The 23,632-nt window shown below is 35.5% G+C and overlaps 2 protein-coding genes across 4 annotated transcripts in view; one reads left to right on the forward strand and one right to left on the reverse strand.

The window, feature by feature from the left end:
* LOC149227987 (uncharacterized) overlaps nt 1–23,632 on the forward strand; it is a 112,389-nt gene that overhangs the window by 17,542 nt on the left and 71,215 nt on the right. The window lies entirely within an intron of this gene.
* LOC149227988 (uncharacterized) lies at nt 543–4,236 on the reverse strand. Its single transcript, XM_089380642.1, has 4 exons — nt 4,233–4,236; nt 2,284–3,930; nt 1,271–2,050; nt 543–925 (listed from the first exon to the last, which is right to left on the reverse strand). The coding sequence occupies exons 1-4, from the start codon at nt 4,234–4,236 to the stop codon at nt 543–545; spliced, it is 2,814 nt and encodes a 937-aa protein (XP_089236768.1).

Below are 23,632 nucleotides of genomic sequence, written 5' to 3' on the forward strand. Positions count from 1 at the left end.
ACTACCGGGGGAGTGTTGAAGAAGAAAATCTGTGATTTGGAGCAGTTGATGCTGGTCCCTGAGGCTTCTGAAAAATCAGTGAGCACTGCTTTGAAAATAGAGGCTTCTTGAACAGATGGGTACCCAAACAGCATCGTGTCATCAACAAATTGCTGATGGGAGGTAGCTGGCAGGTGGTGAATGGAGATACCCTTAAGCTGGTGCGTGTGGAGGGCATTCTTAATGTGACGTCCCAGGCCCTCAGCCATCAAAACAAAGAGGAAGGGGGAGAGTGGGTCACCTTGCCTGATACCTCGGGAGGGGGAGAAAGGGCGAGAGGGGATCCCATTTACTAGGATGGAGAAGCTAGTAGAGGAGATAAGGCTCATAACCCAGCGAACCCAAGTGGGGCTGAATCCAAAAGCAGATAACATTTGCTGAATATAATTCCAACTAAGTTTGTCGAAAGCCTTGGAAAGATCCAGTTTAAGGAGCATACCTGCCTGCTTTGAATGCTTGAGAGTGTGGGTAATTTCATGCGTGTGGATGATTCCGTCTAAAATCTATCTTCCTTCCACATAACCTGATTGTTCCAGCGAGATGAGCATGGGCAGGAGGGGCTTTAGCCTATTTGCGATGACTTTAGAGATGACCTTGTATATAACATTGCATAGTGCTATTGGCCGGAATTTGTCCGGTTTGAGCGCATCCTCTTCTTTTGGAATCAGGGCTATGAAGGTGGTGTTGAGCGAGGGAAGCAGCCAATGCGCAACTCTCGACTCCTCCACCACCTCCCAGACTTCCAGCTTTATCAAGTCCCAGAACCTGTGAAAGAAAGTAGTGGTAAAACCATCCGGGCCGGGAGCTTTTCCATCTTTAAGCTGAGTCATTGCATTGTCCACTTCCTGCATTTGAATTGGGCTAAGGAGGAGTTCATTATGCTCCTCTGTGATTAATTTTGGTATATTGCAGGTAATTCTTTCAATTGCCGGATGTCTGTTGATGTCAGGTTCTTGGTGGACCTGCTTAAAGTGTTCGAGGAGTGTCTTCTCAATTTCCTCATGTTGCTCCACCTTTTCTCCTCCTGGTTTTTGAATGTAAGGGATATTGTTGCCCATTCTGCGTTGCACTGTTGTTCTGTGGAAAAATTTGGTATTTCTTTCTCCCTCTTTGAGCCATCTGATTCTTGATTTCTGTTTCCAGTATATCTCCTCCTGCTTTCTTCTTTCTTCAAGCTGATTGTGGATGCTCTGTTCCTGTTCGAGGGTTCTCTCGGTATGCCCGCATGTACTTATTTCTCTTTGCAGTTCCTCCAGGGCTTTTTGAAGATCATTTTGCGCCTTGAATATGTTTCCAAAGGTCTCTCTGTTCCATCTCTTGAGACAGAGCTTTAGATGTTTGAGTTTCTGTTGAAACTGAAACATTTTGGATCCTTCTTGAGGGCGGAAGGAGGTCCATGTGGAGTTGACGAAGTCTCTGAGAGAGGGATGAGTGAACCAAAACTCCTCAAAGCGGAAGGGTCTTCGCGTTTTGTTGCCTGGACGTTGCCATTGAAGGGCAACCGGCCAATGATCAGAGCCAGAGTGAGGTAGAATGGCCACTGAGAAATCCCCCCCTAAGTGGATCGAGTTATCTGATATGAGGAAGCGATCCAGCTTGGAGGCTATTTGATGAGGGCCTGCTCTACGATTACTCCACGTAAAAGTACCATTGCAAAACTGTAAGTCTATCAAGGATGCATTCTGAATAAAGTTTTTGAAGTAGGTGTTTTCCTGCTCCAGCTTGTTTCTGCCGCCAATCTTCTCCTCTAATTTTGTGATCATGTTAAAGTCCCCTCCCGCAATCCACAGAGGGTGCCTTCGATTGGCGTTAAGGACTTCTAAGGTGTGGAGGAGAGCAATCTTTTCCTTTGCTTCCTGAGGGAAGTAAACATTCGAGAGATTCCCATGAATATTTGTGCCTACTATGTGGAAGGTAGCCTGTATGAGATTGTGTGAAGCATGGAAGTCTGACAGGGTGAGTGCTTGAGAGTTCCATGCAATGACTAATCCCTCTGAAGCGCCCGATGCATCTACAACAACTGATTGACATCCTAGCCATGCTTTGGAGAAGATTCTTTCTAAAGTTGTGCTATTACATTTTCTTTCTTGGAAAAAACAAATTTGTGGCTTTTCCATTTTTATCATATTTTTAAGCATTCTGAGTTTTCTTGGGCCGTTGAGCCCCCTGAGGTTCCATGAAATGAGCTTCATGATTCACTATTGGGGGAGGGCTTGTAGTACTTCGTAAGCTTAGCATACTTACCGGAGTCTACCAGAATCTTCCCGAGCGCTATTGTTCTTTGGAGGTCTATTCTTCTTCCCCTTTTTTTGGAATCTTTTGGGGTTTGGCTGAGATCCCAGTGACTTCCTGGCTGGATGCCAAGCTGATTTTGATAATAGGCCCTGGAAATGACCATTTCCAGTTTGTCCAGCTGTAGTTCTGGGATGCTTTCATATGCTTTTCTCTTGCATGCTGCTTCTAGTTCGAGAATGTCTAAACCATATAGATCTATACTTTCCGGCTCTTCCTCCATTTGTTGCACCTGATTGTCTTCTTCCGTGGGAATATCTGGATCCTGGGCGGGGCCAGAGGATCCATCAACCTCCATTTCGTTATCTTTGTCCTGTTGCTTCTCTTTGCTCTCCAAGATGAGGGCTGGGGGATCTTTAGAGGGAGGGGTTTTGGATGGATGGGCCTCGGGAGGTGGCTGTGAAGAGGAAGAGGGGTGGTCAGAACTTGGAGGAGGGGAGGTAATATGCTCGTCCGAGATATTAGCCAGGATTCCAAAGCTGTTCCTGACTGCATGATCCGGGGCTGTATTCGATTTGGGTTTCTTCCCTGTGGGTGGTTTTTTATGCGCTCTCTTGCGAGTTGGGGCTTTGGTGAAGCCATCATTGGGCTGCGAATCAGAGGGTGAGGGGGCTTTATCTTGAACATTCAGGGGGCAATCTCTAAATAAATGCCCTATGGCATGACATTTACGGCAGCGAAACGGAACATGTTCATAGTCTAAAGGCTGGATCCACTCATAATCACGGTGAGAGAGACTTACCGATTCCGGCAGGGCTTTGTCTAGGCGCATGAAGACGCATAAGCGGGCGTAGGATGTGAATCTTCGGAGTTTTGTTTCTTCAGCAGTCCTTATATATTCCCCTAAGCCATTTCCTATGTTTTTTAGAATGTTCTCATCCCAGTATTCATCTGGTAATCCATAAAGTCTTATCCAGACTGGTGCCCATGTAAGATCCTCCTGATCTGGGTTGAATCTGGGACCCCAATCCCGCAGGTATAGGCCCGCTGAGTTGAAGAAATAAGGACCCTCAACCAGGATTCTGTATTTGTCTTCCAGGCAGAAAAAGATTGCTGTGAAGAATCCTTTTGGGCCTAACTGCAGAGTCACATCTCCCTTAGGTTTCCACTTCGCTGCAATCCAACTGTAGAGGGCTTTCTCCGTCGGCCAAAACCCTATGAACTTCCCAATGAGTGCATGGTCCGTCATGTATTGGATTCGTGCTTCTATTATTTCCCCCGGTAGTTCGATTCTGGGTCGATCTGTAGCTATTGGTTTGCATGTGGTTGAAGAGACCCTCTGAGTACCCTCTGTTGGGGTTGGCTTCACATTCTCTCCATTTACCTTATCTTTCAGATGCTCTTTTCCTTTGCGCTCATTCTGGCGCAAGATTTCTGGATTGATGTCGTTCTCATGGATTGATCCAAACCGGATTGATCTCTCATTGTGGTGCTGTACTTCGTGTACGCTGGGGGAGGTTGCAGAAGCCCCCCCCTGGGGGTCGCCCATGTGTCCTGCGCCCTTTTCCTCCTTTGTTTTGAAAAGCCTGCGCAGGAAGTCAGGTCCTTGTTGGTTGTCTGCACCGAGCAGTCTATGCCGTCTGAGCACAGAGCAGAACCCTAACCGTAATCGCCAGAACTTAGGTCATCGTTTTTCCATTAAGAAAATGAACTTCAAGATAAGAATACTTATGATATTAATCATTCAAATTCTCCACCATGAAAAAATGAGTGTTCCTTGATATTACTTTGGGGGTGTAGATTTACAGAAGGTGAAATGGATTTTATTAAGCATTATGAAGTATGGAAGTAAAGTTAAAAAAATGTTTTTTTTTTTTTGTTTTTTGGATAAAGACTATTTTCTTAAAAAGATAAAAAATATTTACAGAGAGGATTAAACCTCTGAGGGGGCCGTAGCATACCCATCGCCAAAAAGACTTTTGTAGATAGCAAGCTTCATTCCTTTTACAAAATTGAGAGTTTTAGAAGCGAGAAATGTAGTGAGCTTGAGAGACAAAAAGCTAGACTGTCCTATAGGTGATCTAAGCTTCAGAGGTAGCTGATCACTTACAAAAATACTATCCTTTAAAACTACTATTACAAAAAAGACCCAAAACCAGACTTTTGACCTGAAGAGTGTAGTATTTCATGCTGATATCAAAAGAAGCCGGAGACATGCACATAAAGAACCATGGAAACATAACATGAGTACCAGAAATCAGAAGAGGGATTTCTGTCATGGCATTTGAGCCAGAAGTCTTTAAACATGCGGAGGAGAGCCTGTCGCGTCCACGTTTGCCTGGTTGGGGGAGCCAATCCAGGTCACCATTTGATTGTCTTCAGCTCCCATCATACTGCCTTCTGGAGGAATAACAAGATTCAGAACGCTTCCAGAAAGGCACGCTGGTTCACAAGCAAGAATTTGCTCTTGAGGTGAAGCTGGCTGGGGTTGAGGGTCTTCCTGAAGGCCATCCTCATGCTGCATGGAAGTGTCATTGAGGACTACTCCAGCCATGTCACCCTGAAAGTCGCTCGTATCCTGAGACTGAGACTGAGCCCTGGAGGTGTCATCCGAGCTCATAAGCTCATCTTCCTCCTCCGAGAAGATAACAGTGATACTGGCTAAGATTAGAGGCTTATTGAGCCTACTTCTGAACTTGAACCGGGTAGTTTGAAAGGAACTATTCAGAGAGGGCCGAGAATGATCAGAGGGCGGAGAGGATGGAGAGGCAGAGGCTAAAGGAGTGATGCTTTGAGGGGCAGAGCCACCACGACCCCGAGAAACTCCACGAGAACCAGAATTGCTTCCACGCCGAGGGACGCCGCGTCGACGAGCCATTGCAGGGTGCGCAGGCAGCTTGGGTAAATAGGAAGACCGAAGCTGGGGGGAAGGCGACCAGACACAGGCGGAATGAACCCAGTTAATGGACCAGACACCTGCGTGATAAACCAAATTACTAGACTCGCCACAGGTGGAATAGACCAGGTTAAGAAACCAGGCACAGGCAGAATAAACCCAGTGAGTAGACCAGACACAGGCGGAATAAACCAAATCAATAGACCAGACACAGGCAGAATGAACCAGGTTAAGAAACCAGAGGGGCTTCCATACACCCTGAGCCGCGCAGGGGTGCAGAAAGCATAACGAGCAGAGGAAAACCGTACTGCAGATGTCCGCTGCAAACATCAGAGAGCACGCCATGATTAAATCACTTGTGTGAAGATCTCGAATCGAATGAACCATAAATGTTGTGACGAGAGCCTTAATTTCACATTCTATAAACTGCTGGATCCATCCAAGTGTGTGGACAGTTGACTCTTTTGCATGCATTATGTTTAACACGCAGTAATTACACCCGCATCCGGGGAAAGTTAAAAAAAATGTTATCTATATTGCTTAGTTTTTTTTTTTTTTTAATAGCATTTAGTTTATTAATTGATTTTAGGAAGTCTTATGAAGTAAGAAAGAGAATATTTTCAAGAAAATATCAATTTATGTTATCTAGTTTATTATTATTTTAATTGATTTATTGATATGTCATATTTAGTAAACATGATTAATGCATATTACTAGGTAGTGTAATTTAGTAAATGCAAGAAGAATTTTGAGCACCATGTTATTTTTATTTATACATGAATATTGAGTAATTAAAATTAGGCATTATGTCAAATAAATATTAAATTGATTCCTTTTAAAATTATATAAAGATATTGCTCGAGAAATAAAGAATAAGAAATATGTTTTAAACCACTTATTTTCTTTTGATTTTTTGTATGTGCTTATGTTTCTCTATTGGTTGGTATTGCATCTCATCATTTCGTATTGAATCCTTGGATCAAGGCCACATTTTCCATTGAATTATGGTTTCTTCTTCCCCCCCCCCATTTGCATAGCTAAAATTTGTCTTTATCTAATTGCTTGAATTGTTTCAGGGTTGCTTCGAAACCTCAAGCACATTTTCTTATCTTTAATCAATTGTTGGGATTGTTAAAGGTTTACTCCTGCACCATAGGAATTTTTGTTTTCTGATCTAGTTTTTCATGCCCACATAGAACGTTCTTACCATATCACTCTAACTTCTCTTTTGAGGTGTTTACTTGCACTTGGTGTCATTAAACACTCTCTATAGGCCCATCCAATCCATGATTGAGACTCCATGGCCATCCACCATTATTTGTCTCCAAAATACATTGAGTCATCTCATTCCTACCTCACACTTGAGCTACTTCTAGTTTTCAAAGAGGTCATACTCTTAATGTGTGGTTTAGTGTCCCAAATTCTAGTTGGGACACTCATCTCTCTCCCTAAGTATGGTGGCCTCATGCAAGGAAAAGTGTTTGATTCACCAAGCTCATAGTCTCACTATGTATAATGCTCGCTTCAACATGACAAAATTTATGGAATCAGAACTTGCTAAGTTTTAAATAAAATTTGTTACGTTGGATTAGTGTTAAATGTTCTTGGATACTTTTGAACTGTATATTGAAATTAATTTCAATGGGTTTATAGGATCGACATACGATTAGATCATGACTTGGGACAGCTTTTGTTAGGCTATCTATACTAGGTTATATCCTCCCAAGTACCTATAGTAATTAATGAGGTACTCGTTACAACATTAACAAGCTATGGTTAGTTATTTTAATAATAGACTGACATATTAACCAAGTAATGGATACATCTACAAAAACTAAGGTTGAAGTAGTAACCATTCTAAAGTTTAATTTTGGCCTATTCATTGTTATTAGAGATTAAATTTTCTTATTTGAGAGTAATGTGCTAGATGAGCATTTATCCATGCTTTGGATGTGTAACATAAATTAGAAAAGTGGCTCCATTTCCTTAATCTTTCTCTTCATCTTAGTATCCTTCACTCTTTCACTCCACATGAGTTATCCTTCTTCTAGTCCCCCTACTTCTTCCCCACATCCGATTGTATCTTGTCGTGTCAACACCATAAGACACAATCTCATTCTTTTGTAGAATATTGGTTGCCTCAATAAAAAACAACCAGCAAGTCCTTATATGTTAACCAATAATCAACAACCCCATCCAAGGCACCCCTATCTCTGATCCCATCCTAATTGTGATATCATCTATCTTTAAAACTATATCTCTCTTGACCCAAGATTATCCTTGATGACTTCTAATTACTCTCACTCTACTCATGAACTTTTATTTACCCATAGCCACTAAAATAGGATTAGATTTCCATTTTTATTCTCAATATGGAAATTAAAAGAATCTCATTTCCCACTAATTTTTCACCTCTCCTGATGTTCCCATAAAACTTATCCCTCCCCTGATCACCTAGAATGAGTTAATAATGATGTGCCTTCCTTGTTGGTAGATGAACATTGTACCATTACCTTTGTTATTTTTTCTTTCATGTCATAGTTTAATGTGATATGACACCCCTTGATTATTCTCATTTACTTTTGGGGATACCTTATCAAAATTCACATAAAAACAAATACTATGCTCATCATAATACTTATGAACTTCATGAAAATTGTAAAACCTATGATGACAATTCTTCTATAGTGCATCCTCTACTCCTTTTCAACATGTTGTAGTGTGTCAAATTAGTTTTAGAAAATAAACCTCACTATTTTTGCTCCATCAAGCTAAATTCAATAGTACTTTTCATTCCATCTCCAACCAACATGCAACCATTGCTTGCGAAGTTTTCTAGTTGATTGAATATTCTCAAGGGGTTTCCTCCCATCTATTCTATGTAGCATTGCATTGACACAAATCCTAGGTCCTCCCTTTTGATCACCCCTACCTATTGGTTATCTTCCCTTGCAACTGACAAGGTTGAATGCTTGATTTAGGGCTTGCTTGAGTCAAACCATATCCAACCTTATTTCCCACCTACCTTCATTATTCCTAAGAAAGAGATGTAAGCGTAGCACCTTGTCACAAATTATTGCACTCTTAATAAGTTCATTGTAAAATATTACTATCCACTACCCTGGATTAATGATTTCGTGGACCACCTTAAAGGTTAAAATATTTTATCAAGATAAACTTAACAATATTCTATCATGAAGTTCAAATGAACTCTAGTGACACTTGGAAAAATTCCTTCCAAACTAAGCTTGGCTTGAATGAATGTTTTGTGATGTTAGTTGGCCTAACCAATCCTTTTGATACATTCCTGCAACTCATTAATGATATCTTCCATCTGCATCTTGAATGTTACATTGTAGTTTATCCTAATGTCATTCTCATTTTTGGCCAAATATGGGATGAGCATGTACAATATGTGTTCTTGATGCTATAGCTACTTTGAACCCAGAAATTGAAAATTAAGCATGGGGTGTTTTATTTTGTCTAAACCTCCATTATCAACTAAGATTTATTATTAATCATATTGTGATATGTGTCAATCACGCCAAATTCAAAGCACTCCTAAACTAGACAATCCCCTGTATTGTTGCTACATTGAAATTTTTTCATGGGGTACTTTTTATCATTATTTTATTCCTTATTACATATTTGCTCCCTCTCCATTATCTCTCCCACCAACCTATGTGTTATTTCTTTCTTTTTGTGACTATAGGAATTGATAACTAAGCCAATTTCATACTCACACGACATAAGGTTTATTATGACCACTACAAATATAACCTTTAGGTGCCTGCATATGCCCTTTCAATAGACATAGGTAAGTTAGGGGGATTTGAACCTTGAATCTCCTAGTACATAACACTTCATGATCAAGGCATGTTCCAATTGAGCTACTGCCTGAGGACTGAATTAACCTATGTGTTCTTGGACAAAAGAAATGAACAAAGATTTTTTAGAAATCAAAACAAAATTGTGTTTCAATTCTACACATTCAAAATTTTGAATATTCATTTGAGATAGATATTGTTGCATCATAATATGCCATTACAACCATATTAAGATGGGAAGGCCACTTAATGGATTATCATTTTGAGACTTTGACAGATGGTAAGGTAAAGTACAACACTAACAATAACAAATAATATGTTCATTTAGGCCTTGGATTAATGGTGCCATTACATTATGGAAAAGGAAACCATTTTCCATATTCACCATCATTCTATAATATTTTTGAATTCTTAGTAAAAAAATTAGCAGTTGTAATGCACTTAACTCCCTTGTTAGGCTGTGTTACTACTAAAAGAAACCCATAATACCATTTTTTTTCTAATTATTTACATGTAGAATACTAGAAATATTCACGAAACTAATAGTAAATCTCAAAATCATGTATGCAAAAGAATTAAACACATGCACAATGACATTTAACCATATAGAATATCAATTGAGCACATGCTTGAGGCAATGCAACATAACATTCAAACTTTAATTCATACATAACGATGCACATTTATCCCTGAAATGAATTCAGATGATGAAATATGGAAGATGGATATTCCACCCAACCATAGAATGTTTTTCTCCAATTCTCGAGTACAAGTCATCATTGATCTAAGACTATGAGTTCATAAGGATGGGAAATATCTTATGGGTATGTATTGTCTAGTCACCAAGCCCATTAACTAGTAAAACAATAGTGACATTAATCCTAAAATAATCCAACCACCTAGCTCTATTCCCCATCGACTTGCAAAAACCAATGGATGAGATTTCCTTCTCTAAACCATAGTCCCTCAAATGATCTCCATCCCCTCTAAGGTTCTAGCACAAAACAAGTTGAGAATTTCTCAAATTTGATCTCTAGGAAAACTAGTTACTATGGGAGTTCTTATAATAATGTTTATGCAAGATCTTGGTTAAATATCTCAATGGAAAATCCTCATAGGTAGAAAAACCTAGCTACTAGCATAATTACCATCTACTAAAAGGTATCATAAGCATATGATCGTGACTTCCCACTTTTCCTAACACTAAAATCTCTCCTCTCTTCATTTTTTCTTCTTGGATTATTCCATACATGTCGTTGTAAAAAAATTCTCCTTATTCCAGTTGAATTTCCTTTTCTCCTTCCATGGTAGCAACTCTATTAATCTCTAAAAGGATGATTGTACTATCAACCCACCCACCACTTAAAAGAGTGTACTTACTTGAATGCCTTAATAACTCACTGAGATGACCCTTCTACCAACCTCACACATGCATTCAATGATTGCATTTAATAGGTCAAATGAGAACTACATGGCAATGAAAATTAAGATATGAAAATTACTTGGAATTATAGGCATGTGGATTTCCCCATGGATACCCCCTTTTCATGCCCCCTCTCTTGTGGAAATATAGCACCATATGACTATTTTATAGTTAATGGTGTGTTTCATTTTGTAATTTTTAGTATAAAATGCTTACATATTGCATTTCTTGGTCATCAACCATTCATGATGTATACAATTTTACATTGCTAATTTTGGGATAAAAATATATGGTGTTACATATTACATTTCTATTTCCGCTTAATTTCATACTATCCTTAGTGCACAACACCATAGTAGTATACATGTATACATATACAATATTTTACATCATAATACTTAATAAGTTCATAGTTTATTACTCTTGTATCATTTACAAGTAGTAATATATCATTCCCCTTCATCCTACATGACCCAAGAAAATGTATCCCCTTCTAAGCATAAAGATCCATTATGTTATCCCATTTCTCTTTTCAGGCTCTAGCGTGAGATAGATAGGAATTATGAGTGTTATGGTCATAAGAAATGCAACTAAACCCAAAATGGAGTCTTTATTCATCTATGTATGGATGTACACTTATATTTCTCCAAAATATGCAAAAATATATGAGTACTCATCTTGAATAGCCTCCTCATGTTCCCATGTGACATCTTTAGGACCATAGTAGGTCCACTAGACCTTTACTAGGGCTTTGAATCTATCCCTAGGTACATTAACATTATAGTCCAAGATGTGTGCTAGCTCTACTTGAAAGTCCCATTCATGCTCCACCTAGATCATATTTTGAACAATCACATCGTTAGGATTAGTCACGTACTTCCTCAATAAATGAACACATGAAACACATTATGAATTCTCATGGATATAGGAAATCTAAGCATATGTGCAATAGATTCTATCCTCTCTAGGACTTTTAATGGACTACAATATCTTGTTTCCAACTTTCATAAGATTCCCAATTTCAATGAGATTCTCTTAGCCTTTACTTTCATACATACATGCTTTCCCACTTTAACTTCTCTATGTGCCCTACTTTTATTAGCATAGCTTTTACATCTGTCTTATGTGGCCTTTAAAATCTAGCTAATTTTTATCATTTTCTCTTCTATTCCTCTTAACAATTTTTACCAACTAACAAGTGTATCTACTAGGATTTCTTACATCACCAGTGTGTTGCATCTTCAACCATATAAGACTTTAAATGGGATCATTTTCAATGGTTCATGATATCCATTGTTGTAGAAAAATAAACGAGATGTAGATAATATTCACACATTGAAGTTTTGTTTGAGCCATACATTCTTAAAATATCTTCAATTATCTAGTTGGTCCTCTCTTTTGTTTATCTAACTCTAGATTACGTGTTAGCTAAAATTTAGATTTGTCCCAAATCCTTGAAGCAATCCCCTCCAAAAATTAGAAGTGGACTTCAAATCTCTATCCAACACTATTACTTTAGGTACACCATGTAGCCTGGAAATTTGCAATGTTTGCTACCTTATTAGTTATTTTAACTAGAATAAAATTTTCATCCTTTGTAAGTTTATCCACCTCTACCATGATATAATCATTTTTCCTTATTATCCTTGGCAACTTGTTGATGAAATATATACTAAATACTTCTCATTTCCGTTCTTGAATGAAAAATGGTTGTACTAATCCTAATGGATTTCCCTTCCTAGTGTTTCCCTTTTGATATTCCATGCATATATATATATATATATATATATATATATATATATATATATATATATATATATATATATATATATATATATATCTATATATATATATATATATATATATATATATATATATATATATATATATATATATATATATATATATTAGATATATATATATAATCAACCATATATTTCTTCATTACAAGATATGATTGTCTTCTGGTACCTTGGATGTTATGTGTATGGAAAATTGTGCATTTCCTTCAATACTAAGTTTCCCAACCTCTACAAATTATGACATAAGCTTCTTATTGCTACAATTTTCCTCTAGTACCCTAGATGTATAGACTATGGAACATTATGCATTTTCTTGAACACTAATTTTTTCAACTTCTAGGAAATGGGAACATAAGCTTTGTTCTTGTATAAGAGGATCACATCCTTTTCCAACCTCTAGTATTTATATTTTTCTATAAATTAGCTCGATATAATCTTTCTTTGAGTTATAGATAATGTTGGTATGCTATTACAACATATAAAATTATGCCCTTTAAATATGAGTTGTACATGGTCATCACTATAGCATACATTTTGTGCATGATCCTATTAAGTGCATGAACCACATTATTCTCCTTTCCTTTTATCTACTTGATGTCACGGTCATACTCATTGAGGAATTTTAACCATATATTTTGTCTTGCATTTAACAATTGGTTGTAAAAACAAATAATTTGGGCTACTATGGTCTATCCTCAACTCAAATTTTCTGCCCATGAGATAACTCCTCCATATTTTCAATGTGTGGGCAATAGCTACAAGCTCCAAGTCATGAGTACAATAATTTGATTCATTTTTTTAGGCTTCCTTCATTGACATCAAATAACTTGCACATTTTTCACAATGACTCCATTCAATCCTTCCTCAAAAGCATCTATGCACACTATAAAATCATCATTTGGATAAAAAAGATATAAAACATGTAAATTGGTTATCCTCACACTTTTAATTCCATTTAATATTTTTTCATTTCTTTTGCAATGAGGTAATTGGGTTTCGGATCTTGGATATTCCTTTAATGAATCTCCTATATGAACTATATGGAGCCATAAGCAGTCTTATAAAATATTCTTTAGTGTTGTCCATTCTTTGGTTTTCTTAATCTTTCGTTGGATCCATTTTTATTCTCTCCTCTGAGATAATGTGGCCTAAATAATAGATTTTATTCTCATAGAAAGTGCAGTTTTGTAGCTTAGCATACAACAAGTATTTCCTCAATACTTATAGCACAATCCTCAAATGTTATTCATGTTCCTCCCCTATATGGGAACAACTAGGAACATCTTCCAAAAAGATAATAAAAAACCTATCCTAGTAATCTCTACACACTCCATTCACCGGGTACGTAAAAATAGCTAGTTCATTTTTCAAGCCAAATAGAATCAATAGAAACTCATAATGACCATATTTGAAAAGTAGTCTTGTTAGTATCTTACTATATTGTTTTCAATTGATGGTAATCTGACCTCAGTAAATCCTAGAAAATATACTTGCTCCTTTTAGTTGATCAAAAGGTTCTTCAACGCTTGTCATGGGGTACTTGTTCTTTATAGTGACCTTTTCTAGTTGTATAAATTCAATAAAAAACCTAATAATTCCATGTTTATTCTTCACAAAAATAATTGGGGTACCCCAAGCTAAAACACATGGGCATATGTACCCCTTCTTTAAAAAAAATTAGCTACATTTGCAATTATTTTAGCTCTGATTTTCTCATTCTGTAGGGAGTCTTAGACAGTGGGGCAACTCCATGCATTAAGTCAATAGATAAGATAATATAAGGTAAGGTAATTATATTAAAGTCCAATAAATGACCCCAAGAGTAGGTCAATGGTGTTGTTGAGAATAATGATGTTGACATAAATAAGAGTACCAAATGTCCCTTATACAAAGAACAATATCAAAGCATAAATGTTATTTTCATATTTCAAAACATGGAAAACCATCGACTCTAATTGTGGGCCGCAACAAAAATGAGCTAGGGACTAGGTGATGATCCAGTAGATCTAGATCTATCTCTGCTAACACTCAAGGATGAACAAATAAAAATAAAAATAGAATGGTTCTATAAGGGAGAGTTAGGGAATATATAGACCCTTTGACACATTATTGTTGAAAATTAACTTGTTGTTTGTGTATAGGTGATATTGTCTTCCTGCTAGTAAGGGATATATTCTACAAATCCAAGTATTTTGGATATATTTTGGCAAGGGATATATTTTATGTATTTGGGAAATGGGAATGGTCCCGTATTTTTAAACCAATATGGATTTTGAGGAAATGTTTGTTGTCATTTTATCTCCTAGTGCCCTTTACTAATGGTAGCATTGAAAATAAGGATGTAATCCATTGGACAAGAATTGGTTGACGAGGATCCTAGATAATGTAGGCATGAAGTCTGATGGTCTACTACATGCAAATGGATAAACATCATTGGATTGAGTATTGGAAGAAATTTCAAATGGTCTATATTCCCATGAATAGTAAAAAAAATGTCCCACAAATCTCATAAGAAATGGGGAAATGTAATATGACATGCTCCTCAGTCTCAATCTATTTAAGCCGAAACAACTGACATACCTTATCTAATTGGGTAATCAAGTGGTTAATATTAATATGCAATATATGAGACCCAACTTTAAACTCTTCCAAGGGAATTCAAAGGGCAAACATCCAATGGTGAAGCATTTAATGGGCTTGAGCAATGATTCCATCCCTCATCAACCTAAAGTGCTCATCATAGAAATCCATTTCTAATGTAACCCACTCTAAATATTTCTTGAAGTGGCCTATACATATTTGCTATACATATCCTGTCACATGATTTTACTCATCTCATGTTTCATTGGAAAGAGGTGGCTAGGTTCACATAATAAATATTTGAATGGGGAAAGTTGGTCCATCATAAAACCAATAAATGTAGGGGTTTATAAGACTCTACGGTACCAACATTGGGATCAAGCCAAAGGACTAGCTGCTCAAGTGGAATCTGATTAGTAATAGGCGAAGTGTCGGTAATAGTCAAACTCTTTCATTGTATCAATGAAGCTCCAAAGATAGTGTAGAAGAGAGATGAGACCAAACATTGTCTCAAGTAAGAATTGGAAAGCTCCAAATAGTGCAGGAATGCTCCATGGTATCCTAAACATAAGATAGTGCTCCATGGTATCTTGAATCATAGCCAAACTTGCTCAAATGATAAATTTGTTGCTTCTTTCCCTTTAGTGGTCTTTTTACATGGCATGTGAGTGCACATCTTGTTCAAATTTTCAACTACCATAAATAGCTAGCTTTAGGGGAAATTTTAGGTAACAATTGGGCCTCAAAACAAAAGAAAAATTAACTATAAAAGGACCAATAGGATTCAAGATAACCATGATGTCATTTGTAGGGGTAAAGAAACAAATTCCACATGCAACAAGTACCCACTTTACATACTTTTGAGTAGACCACATCAAAAATATTGAAAATACATGATTAAAGTTTGATCAACACAATTCTTTCAGGTATTTTCATTTTTTTGATGCGGGTCTACTCAGAAGTATACAAAGCAGGTACTCAATGGATCTGGAATTGAATTTCTACATCCAACGGGTGTTTATGTTTGACATTTGACTAAAATTATAAGGAGATAAGTAGAAAATAAAAAAATAAAAAATAGTTTCCTTTATTTCTCTTTAAAAATTCATCTCTTATTTTATTATTTTAACTACTATTTTATTATTTTCCTTGAATGACTCATTTTAGACCTCAAAATTCCCATAATGTCATTTCCTTCCTAGTTTTTGTTTAAATTCTCACAAAATCCATGGAAATTATTTTCCAAGGATGAGAGAGTATGAGTAAGGGATGGTATAGGCCTTCCTTCTTGTTACTGGGCTTACTAGCACACCAAAGTATAATTCCTCTTATATACCTTGCTACATATTCTTACATTCTAAACCAATACATATACCTCTTTAAGTTGGAATTTATCTTCCCAACACCAAAATTCCCTACAACCTTCCAGGTCTAGGCCTCTCATATTAACTATAGTTGCTCACCATTAGGAACATAAAGCTTGTCCAACTTGTAGAGAAACCCATTTTGGAGATGATAGTCAACCTTACAATCACCATCTTCTACATGAATCTAGTTATTGAAAAACCTCCTTGAATTCCTCATCTTCTATGTATGCCTCTATGTATGCATCATGGGTGAGAGGCTCCATATGCATTAGAGTTTCAATGCTATAATATTTTATGTGGGTGTCCTTTAAATCATATCATCAAACTTGTTTGTGTTACCCTTCTTGTACTTTATACTTGTAGTATATGGTATGTTGTAGCTTACTATGGGCCTACAAAAGGATGTGTATGATTACCTCCTTTCCAATCTAATAGTTTTTCCACTTTTTGAAATATTGTACTAGGGAATAGAGCTCCTTATCACATGTAGGGTAGTTTAGAACTGCCCCAGTAAATACTTCACAATGATAGCATCTGAGCCTTCCTCCTTGCATCAAGACTACTCCCATGTCATACCCACATTCATCCATATCGACTTCGAAGGGTTTCTATAGGTATGTTAATATGAGAACTAGTGTTTGAATGATTTTGTTTCTTAGTTATTTATAGGACTTCTAATTAATCTTCCCCCACTTAAAATTATTCCACTCAATCTTATGGTGTGGAGTGCCTTAGGTACTGCTCAAAATGAAGCTATGAACTTCTGTAGGAAGTGTGCTACACTAATGAAATCACTAACTTTAGAGACCTTTGTAAGCACCAACACTTCATGATGGCCTCCATCTTCATGGAATTTATATTAAGCTCCCTTCCACTAATCACATGCGCCACTCTAGCTTTCGTTATCCACTCTACAACTTTTCACTTCCTTTCATAAGCTCTTCGTTGTCTTATCCAACACTACAGGTTCCACCTTACACCAATGACCTTTAGAAACTTTTTCTACATTCCTTTGGCTAATATTTATCCCTTTGATTTCATCTCCATGGTTATAAGTGTAATTTTTAACCATGTACAATTAATCATTGCAAACAAATTCTTAATAAAAACAAAAAAGACATAATCTAACACACACATTTACATTGTGATTTTATCCTAGAAACAAAAACCTAGGAAAACCAAAATATTTTTATTTCATTATGTTTTTCTTACAATATTACAATGCAATATACATCCTATAGGGTATATGAATTCCCATTCCAATTGTAGCTCCATAATAGAAACTACAAAACCATGGGGGAAACCACCATGCATCTCAAAATTGCTTTTAGAAATATTGTGGACCAAAAAATGTCAAAAAAATATGAAAAAATTACCGAAACAATTCCTTCAGGGTAATACCCTGGACCTTGTGTAAAGAGGTTGTCGCAACTCTGCATACCCCCCAACCAAGGTAGGTTAAACAACCCCCCTGGGACCCCCCTTTGTTCGTGATGTATATAAGTCATGCAAAGAATATAAAACATACCCAACAATAAGAACTTATGTATCCTCAATCTCTCTAGTCTATATTTTTGAAATATATATTTTGTTTATGTGCCTCTAATTCTAGAAAAATATGTGTAACAATTGCTATTTGAATTATGCATATTGTTAAGTATTTCATCAACTAATATATAGGTAATTCATCATCTCAATTCATAATGATTATGGATGCAATATACCAGCTTATGATTCTTTAAAAATAATCTCCTCTAACTTGGTTTTCCACTGAGTATACCCATGCTTCATTTTGATTTCTATGCTAAAGGTTACAATACTCTGAATATACTACTTTTGCCACTTTTTCTCTTTAAGGGTACCAATGACCTTATTTTATTTTTAGGGAAATTTATGCTACTAAAAAAATATAGGTTGATAAATAAACTATTATCTTCTCAATATCTCCATTGACTACTCATTTTCCCAAATTTGAGTTATGGTTTGAAAATTATGGCATTTTGAAGATGGCAAATTTACCCAATTTTCCCCTATAATTCTATATGCATATTTCTACCAATTCTATGATGATTTGGATGCCTATACTAGCATTTTGATTGCATGAGTGGATTGTTATATTTAAGATCTTCCCATTTATTACTTATATACCCCATTCTAACCTCTAAATAAGGAATCATGCCCCTTAGAAGAAAACTAGTATCTTACTCTTACGAAGAGGAAATGGGCATGTTCTCAAATATTTGATGAGAGATGAGCAGTGGGTAGATAGTATACAGAAGATAAGTTTCTCGAGGCATATATATATGTCACTTTAGCAGCGGAATTATTAGGACTAAATTAAAAAGTTGACCATGGAAGAGGAGTTTCAAAATGGGGTGAAATTCTCAATTTTAGATGAAATTTAAAGGAAGAAATCAACTAGGATTAATAAATATATAGGTATAAAATCAAATCAATGATTAATGAGTTGGATCCAATGAATGGACGGTTAATCACAAAATTGGAGATGGTAATTTCATGCATATGGAAGTTCAAAAAGAATCCTTATTGGCATTTTTTTTAAATGTATGAAATTTTAGAGTTTTGATAATTTTTTTTATAATGACATCGATTGTGAGGTGGCAATGCTAAGAGGAACTTGTGTTGGCATGTGGAGGAATAAAAGTGGAAGATAGATATCATGAATTAATTCCATCAAAAGTCAATGGGTTGTTAAACCCCATCACATCTTTTGATATGATATTGATATGAACCATTAATTATGATGAAGATCAACCATTAGATGTATCAAGTGCACAAGTAGAAAATAAGTTCCATGAAATTCCAAACCTAATAGTGATCTCCATAATTGATCTACTAGGATGTAAACCACTAGATACATACCGAGTGCAAGTAAAATTAAATATCTTGTGTGTTTCAACCAAATATGGATTTGGAATTTCAAATCAAGTTAATCCTACCCATTTGATTCATTAGGAATGTGCCTTTCTATTAACACCCACACATGTTTCCACTCGATATGGACCTACACCATCAGATTGATTCAATCATGGCCATTTAATCCATAAGAAATGCAATTTTTCATAAAAAAATCATGCATGTTTCCACTCAATATGAATTGTGGGTTGTTGATCCACTTGTTGATCAAGTGTCCAATTTGCAAATGTGCAAGTCAGACATTGTGGGAAGAAGTGGAATGGACCTTGTATATCATTGTAGCCAATAAAAGAATTCCATTTGGAAAGGTGGAAAATGAAGTGGGACCATCAGATCTTGGAAAAAATTTGTGATGCACCACATGAACCATGGAGCCCAAGTGGTGATTGAAATATAGAGAAATTGACTTGCATGGGTGCCAACTATCTAAGGAAAGGAATGCAAACTCAATTCATATCCAATGAGAACTGAAGGGTATATATATCTGCATTCACTTTCCATTTGATGGGGGGAGTGCATAAATGCATTCCATATAATTAATAATAGTTACATAATAGAGTTGTAAGTGGTTTTAGCTGATTGAGCGTACTATGGCATCAGAGTCCATAATATTTTAGAATTTTATTTTTTGGGACATTCACTTGCACAACTTTTGAAACTCTTAATGACATTTTTGGGTAGAAAAATCCCAAGACACTAAATGAAACAACTTGTAGAGATCTTTATAATTACATATTACAACTGGAAATTAAAGTCAATATGAAGAAGTTATGCTTGAGTCCAGTGAGCCCAACACTTTGGATGAACCTATGAGGAAGGAATAGTACCTTTATGAGAAAAATAAAAATAAACCAGCCTTTTAGAAAAGTTGGGATGACAAGAGGAAGGCCAAGGTGGAGCAAAGGAATAAAGGATATGAAAATTCACATTTTAGGATTAGTTCTCAAGAAAATCATCAAACTCAAATAACCTAAAATGAACCAAATGGAGTTGATTCATTGGGAAAAAAGTTAATTCTTCAACCCATCAAATGTTGGGGTTGTGAATGAGAACACATGTAAAAGGAATGCCCTCACAAAGGACATACAACGAGGATTAGACATATTATTAAAGAAGATAATATGGTGGAGGACATGGGAAGAAGCATTCATAAAATTTGTACAACATTAGACAATATTTAGGATAATTACCCAAATCACATGATGGGATTCGAAGGTATGATAAATAATTATCTCATTCCCATTTAATTTATTTCAAAGATAATCATAATTATATTAATCATAATATTCTTGAAATATTTTGTTTGAAGAAAAACAAGAACAATAAGACTTTGTTGGTTTAATTAGCTAGAAGAGTTAAGTGAAAGATTATGGAACTTGTGAAACAATGTCAGGTTGACATGAATGGTTTGTGCGCATAGGAAATTTTTAATAGCATACCATTAATCTGATATGACTACCTAATCGGTATAGATTGGTTAGAAAAGCAATATTTCATCCTATATTTCTATAATAGGGCATTCACTTGCCTTGATGAAGATGGGAAAGAATGACAAGTGTAATGGATTCTAAGTCTAGGTTTTTTTCTAGGGAAATATCATATATGAAATTGGAGAAAATGTTTAGGAAATGGTGTCAAATTTATCTCGCATGGAAGAGGAAACCAAGGAAAAGGTACCTAGCATTGAAGATCATCAGGTAATTAAGGATTTTCAAGATATTGAATTTTCCATAAATTTGGTACCCCAAGCTTCCTCAATGCCCGAGACACCATATAGGATCAGAAAAATGATAGAGCTTAAAGGATCTAAAAATGATATATTAAAAGTAAATGATGTAAAGTTCATTATTTTCAATAATTTGGAGTAATAACAGTGTAATCTATACATTCTATGTTTTCTTTTTTTGATATATTTTATGTTTAATTTTATCTAAAATTAAGATAAAATTAGTGGATTTGTAAAATTGAGTTGTTGAGTGTATGTAACATAAATGTTTAAAGAGTTTTTTGAAATGTTCAATCTTTTTATACATTCAAAGATACATTTTTAATATAAAAAAATTGTGATTTTACTAAGAATTGCTTCCTCAAATTATAGTAAACAAAGACTATAACATAAAATATTTAAGCCTCTATGTAATAAATAATCCCTACTTGTCTCTTAATTATTTTTTATTATTTTCACTATCTTTAATATGAAAATATTTTTCTAATATCTATTTATATAAATTTTATATAACCATTTAAAAAAAAAAATTCACACAAATATATAGGCATAGTCTAACTGATACACAAAATGGCATCTTTTTGGTTAATTTTAATCAAAATCCCACATAAATTTTTAAAATTTTATGTTTAAGTTGTTTAATCTATAGAATTTGAGTGCCCAAGAAGATTTTTCAGGGTGTTGAATGCATTTATACATTCAAAAATACATTTTAAACAAAAAAATCACATTATTTCATGAATTATTTGCTAAATTGTAATGAAAACTTTTATTCGATATATAAATTAAATTATACCCAAATTTATACAAATTAATGTTTGGTTATATTCATTATCACACCGAACAAGATAGTAGTTTTCCTTGGAAAAGTACTGTGAATGTACAGAACTTTAAAGCCTTCATACTTTCTCAAATGAATATACAATTATGATCCATATACCGGCCATGTAAATTTGGTATCAAAGTAAGCTTTTATGTTGAAGATATGTATAGGGTGCATGGTAAGGATATCCTTTTTTTTGGGATATATATATCGAAGGTGATGATATGCATTTATTTTTTCAAAATTTATCTTTCTTTAATTATGTTTTTAATTTTTTTGTTGTTTATTAATAAAACTAAACATACATTTTGGAAAAAAATAATCTATTCAATGAAAAAAATATTAGCTAATAATAAACACTAATTAACTTATTCTATAATAGTATCTGTTATATAAAATAATATGTATATTATAAGAAATTTGATGCCAATTTATGCATGATCTCATATAATAACACATTTAATGTTGCATGAAAAATTGGTTATTGATTATCAAATAAAATTAAAATGGAAAATAAATGGTCATTATGATCAGGATATATGATTCATGAAATGACCAATAATGGGTATGATTATAGTAACCTAGTGGAACCAATATTCTAGTTGTCCTTATCCTAATTTCTTCATCAAAATTGGAGCAAAAAGTATGCATTCAATCATTTGATGTTATTATTAGGGAGATTAAGTGTCACGCACCAAGGTCCTAGCGCGCCAAGCGACACAATTGTCTCATCCATGCACCAAGCACATACTCTAGACACCTTGGTGATGCTAAAAAACAAGAGCGACATATCCATCCGAATATTTGCAAAGAAGATATCACAAAAAATATAACAAAAGAGGAGGTTGGTCAAGAGCACCAAGATGGATGTCATAAAACAAAAGTTATAGTTTTCTTGCATATGGGCTTGCTAACATGAGAGTCATGAGGGCATAGCTCAACAAGGACATGTGACCCTAAAGATAGGTCAACCCAAGTGTCATTTAATTAAGGGCACAAGTTGGTCAGAGGTGTTGTGGGTCTGAGTGGCTAGCGAGTGGTTGTATTCATCGAACAAATGGGAAAGTTAAGTAGGGATGAGACGAACAACAGAAGGTAAACTAGACCCAAGGTTGTATTGTGTAGTGAGGTTGTATTGTGGAGAACAACACGCCGACCGTGAAGTTGAAACATGAAGACAAGTCCAATATAATAAAGGGAAGTGCACAAGGAAGGAGGCACAAGGAACTTAGATGACAAGTAGCCAAGACAAAACTGCAAAGGAGAAGGGTCAAAGAAAAAGATGAATGAAGAATATTGGGTGGGTGTTTGATATGATGGTTCCCCGAGCCAAAAAAGAGGAACGAATCGAAGTTAAGCCAAGGATGGATGAAGGGTGACCCATGTAGGGTGGCAATGAGTGGCAAGCTTTTCTATGTATTACTTATGGTTTTTGGCCTTGTACTTTTATGGAGACCAAGCCTCGTTGTTTGTTATTTTTTATTCTTTATAAAATAAGAAGGGCAAAGGGTCATTGCCATATGAATCTTGTATACATGTGTATGATTATGCATGGATATTGTATACTACAAATATGCCATGCAATGTGGTAGATGTGACAATATGATTACTACTTTATATTGATGATTCCATAACTTAAATAATATAGAAGATAACAAGAGTAATAAATATGTCATGCAATGTGGTAGATGTGACAATATGATCACTTCTCTATATTGATGATTCCATAGCTTAAATAATATTGAAGATAACAAGAGTAATATATGGTGAGGTGTAGTATGAGTGAATTAACATTGTGCTACACTATGCAATCACAAAACACACCAGTGTTGTAGGTTCGAGAGGTCATGGTGTGCTAAGTGCACCTTGTAACCATGTGCAACCCTTGGGGTTGTGACAATAAGAAATTAGAGGAAAATATAGGCTTTATGAAGCTAGACTTTATCGAAAAAATTAAATCGGTAGTGGTTCCATACAAAT

Source organism: Pinus tabuliformis, chromosome J (genome assembly GCF_031772625.1).
Source record: "Pinus tabuliformis cultivar Carrire ecotype Pingquan chromosome J, CPIR1, whole genome shotgun sequence".
Classification (NCBI taxonomy): domain Eukaryota; kingdom Viridiplantae; phylum Streptophyta; class Pinopsida; order Pinales; family Pinaceae; genus Pinus; species Pinus tabuliformis.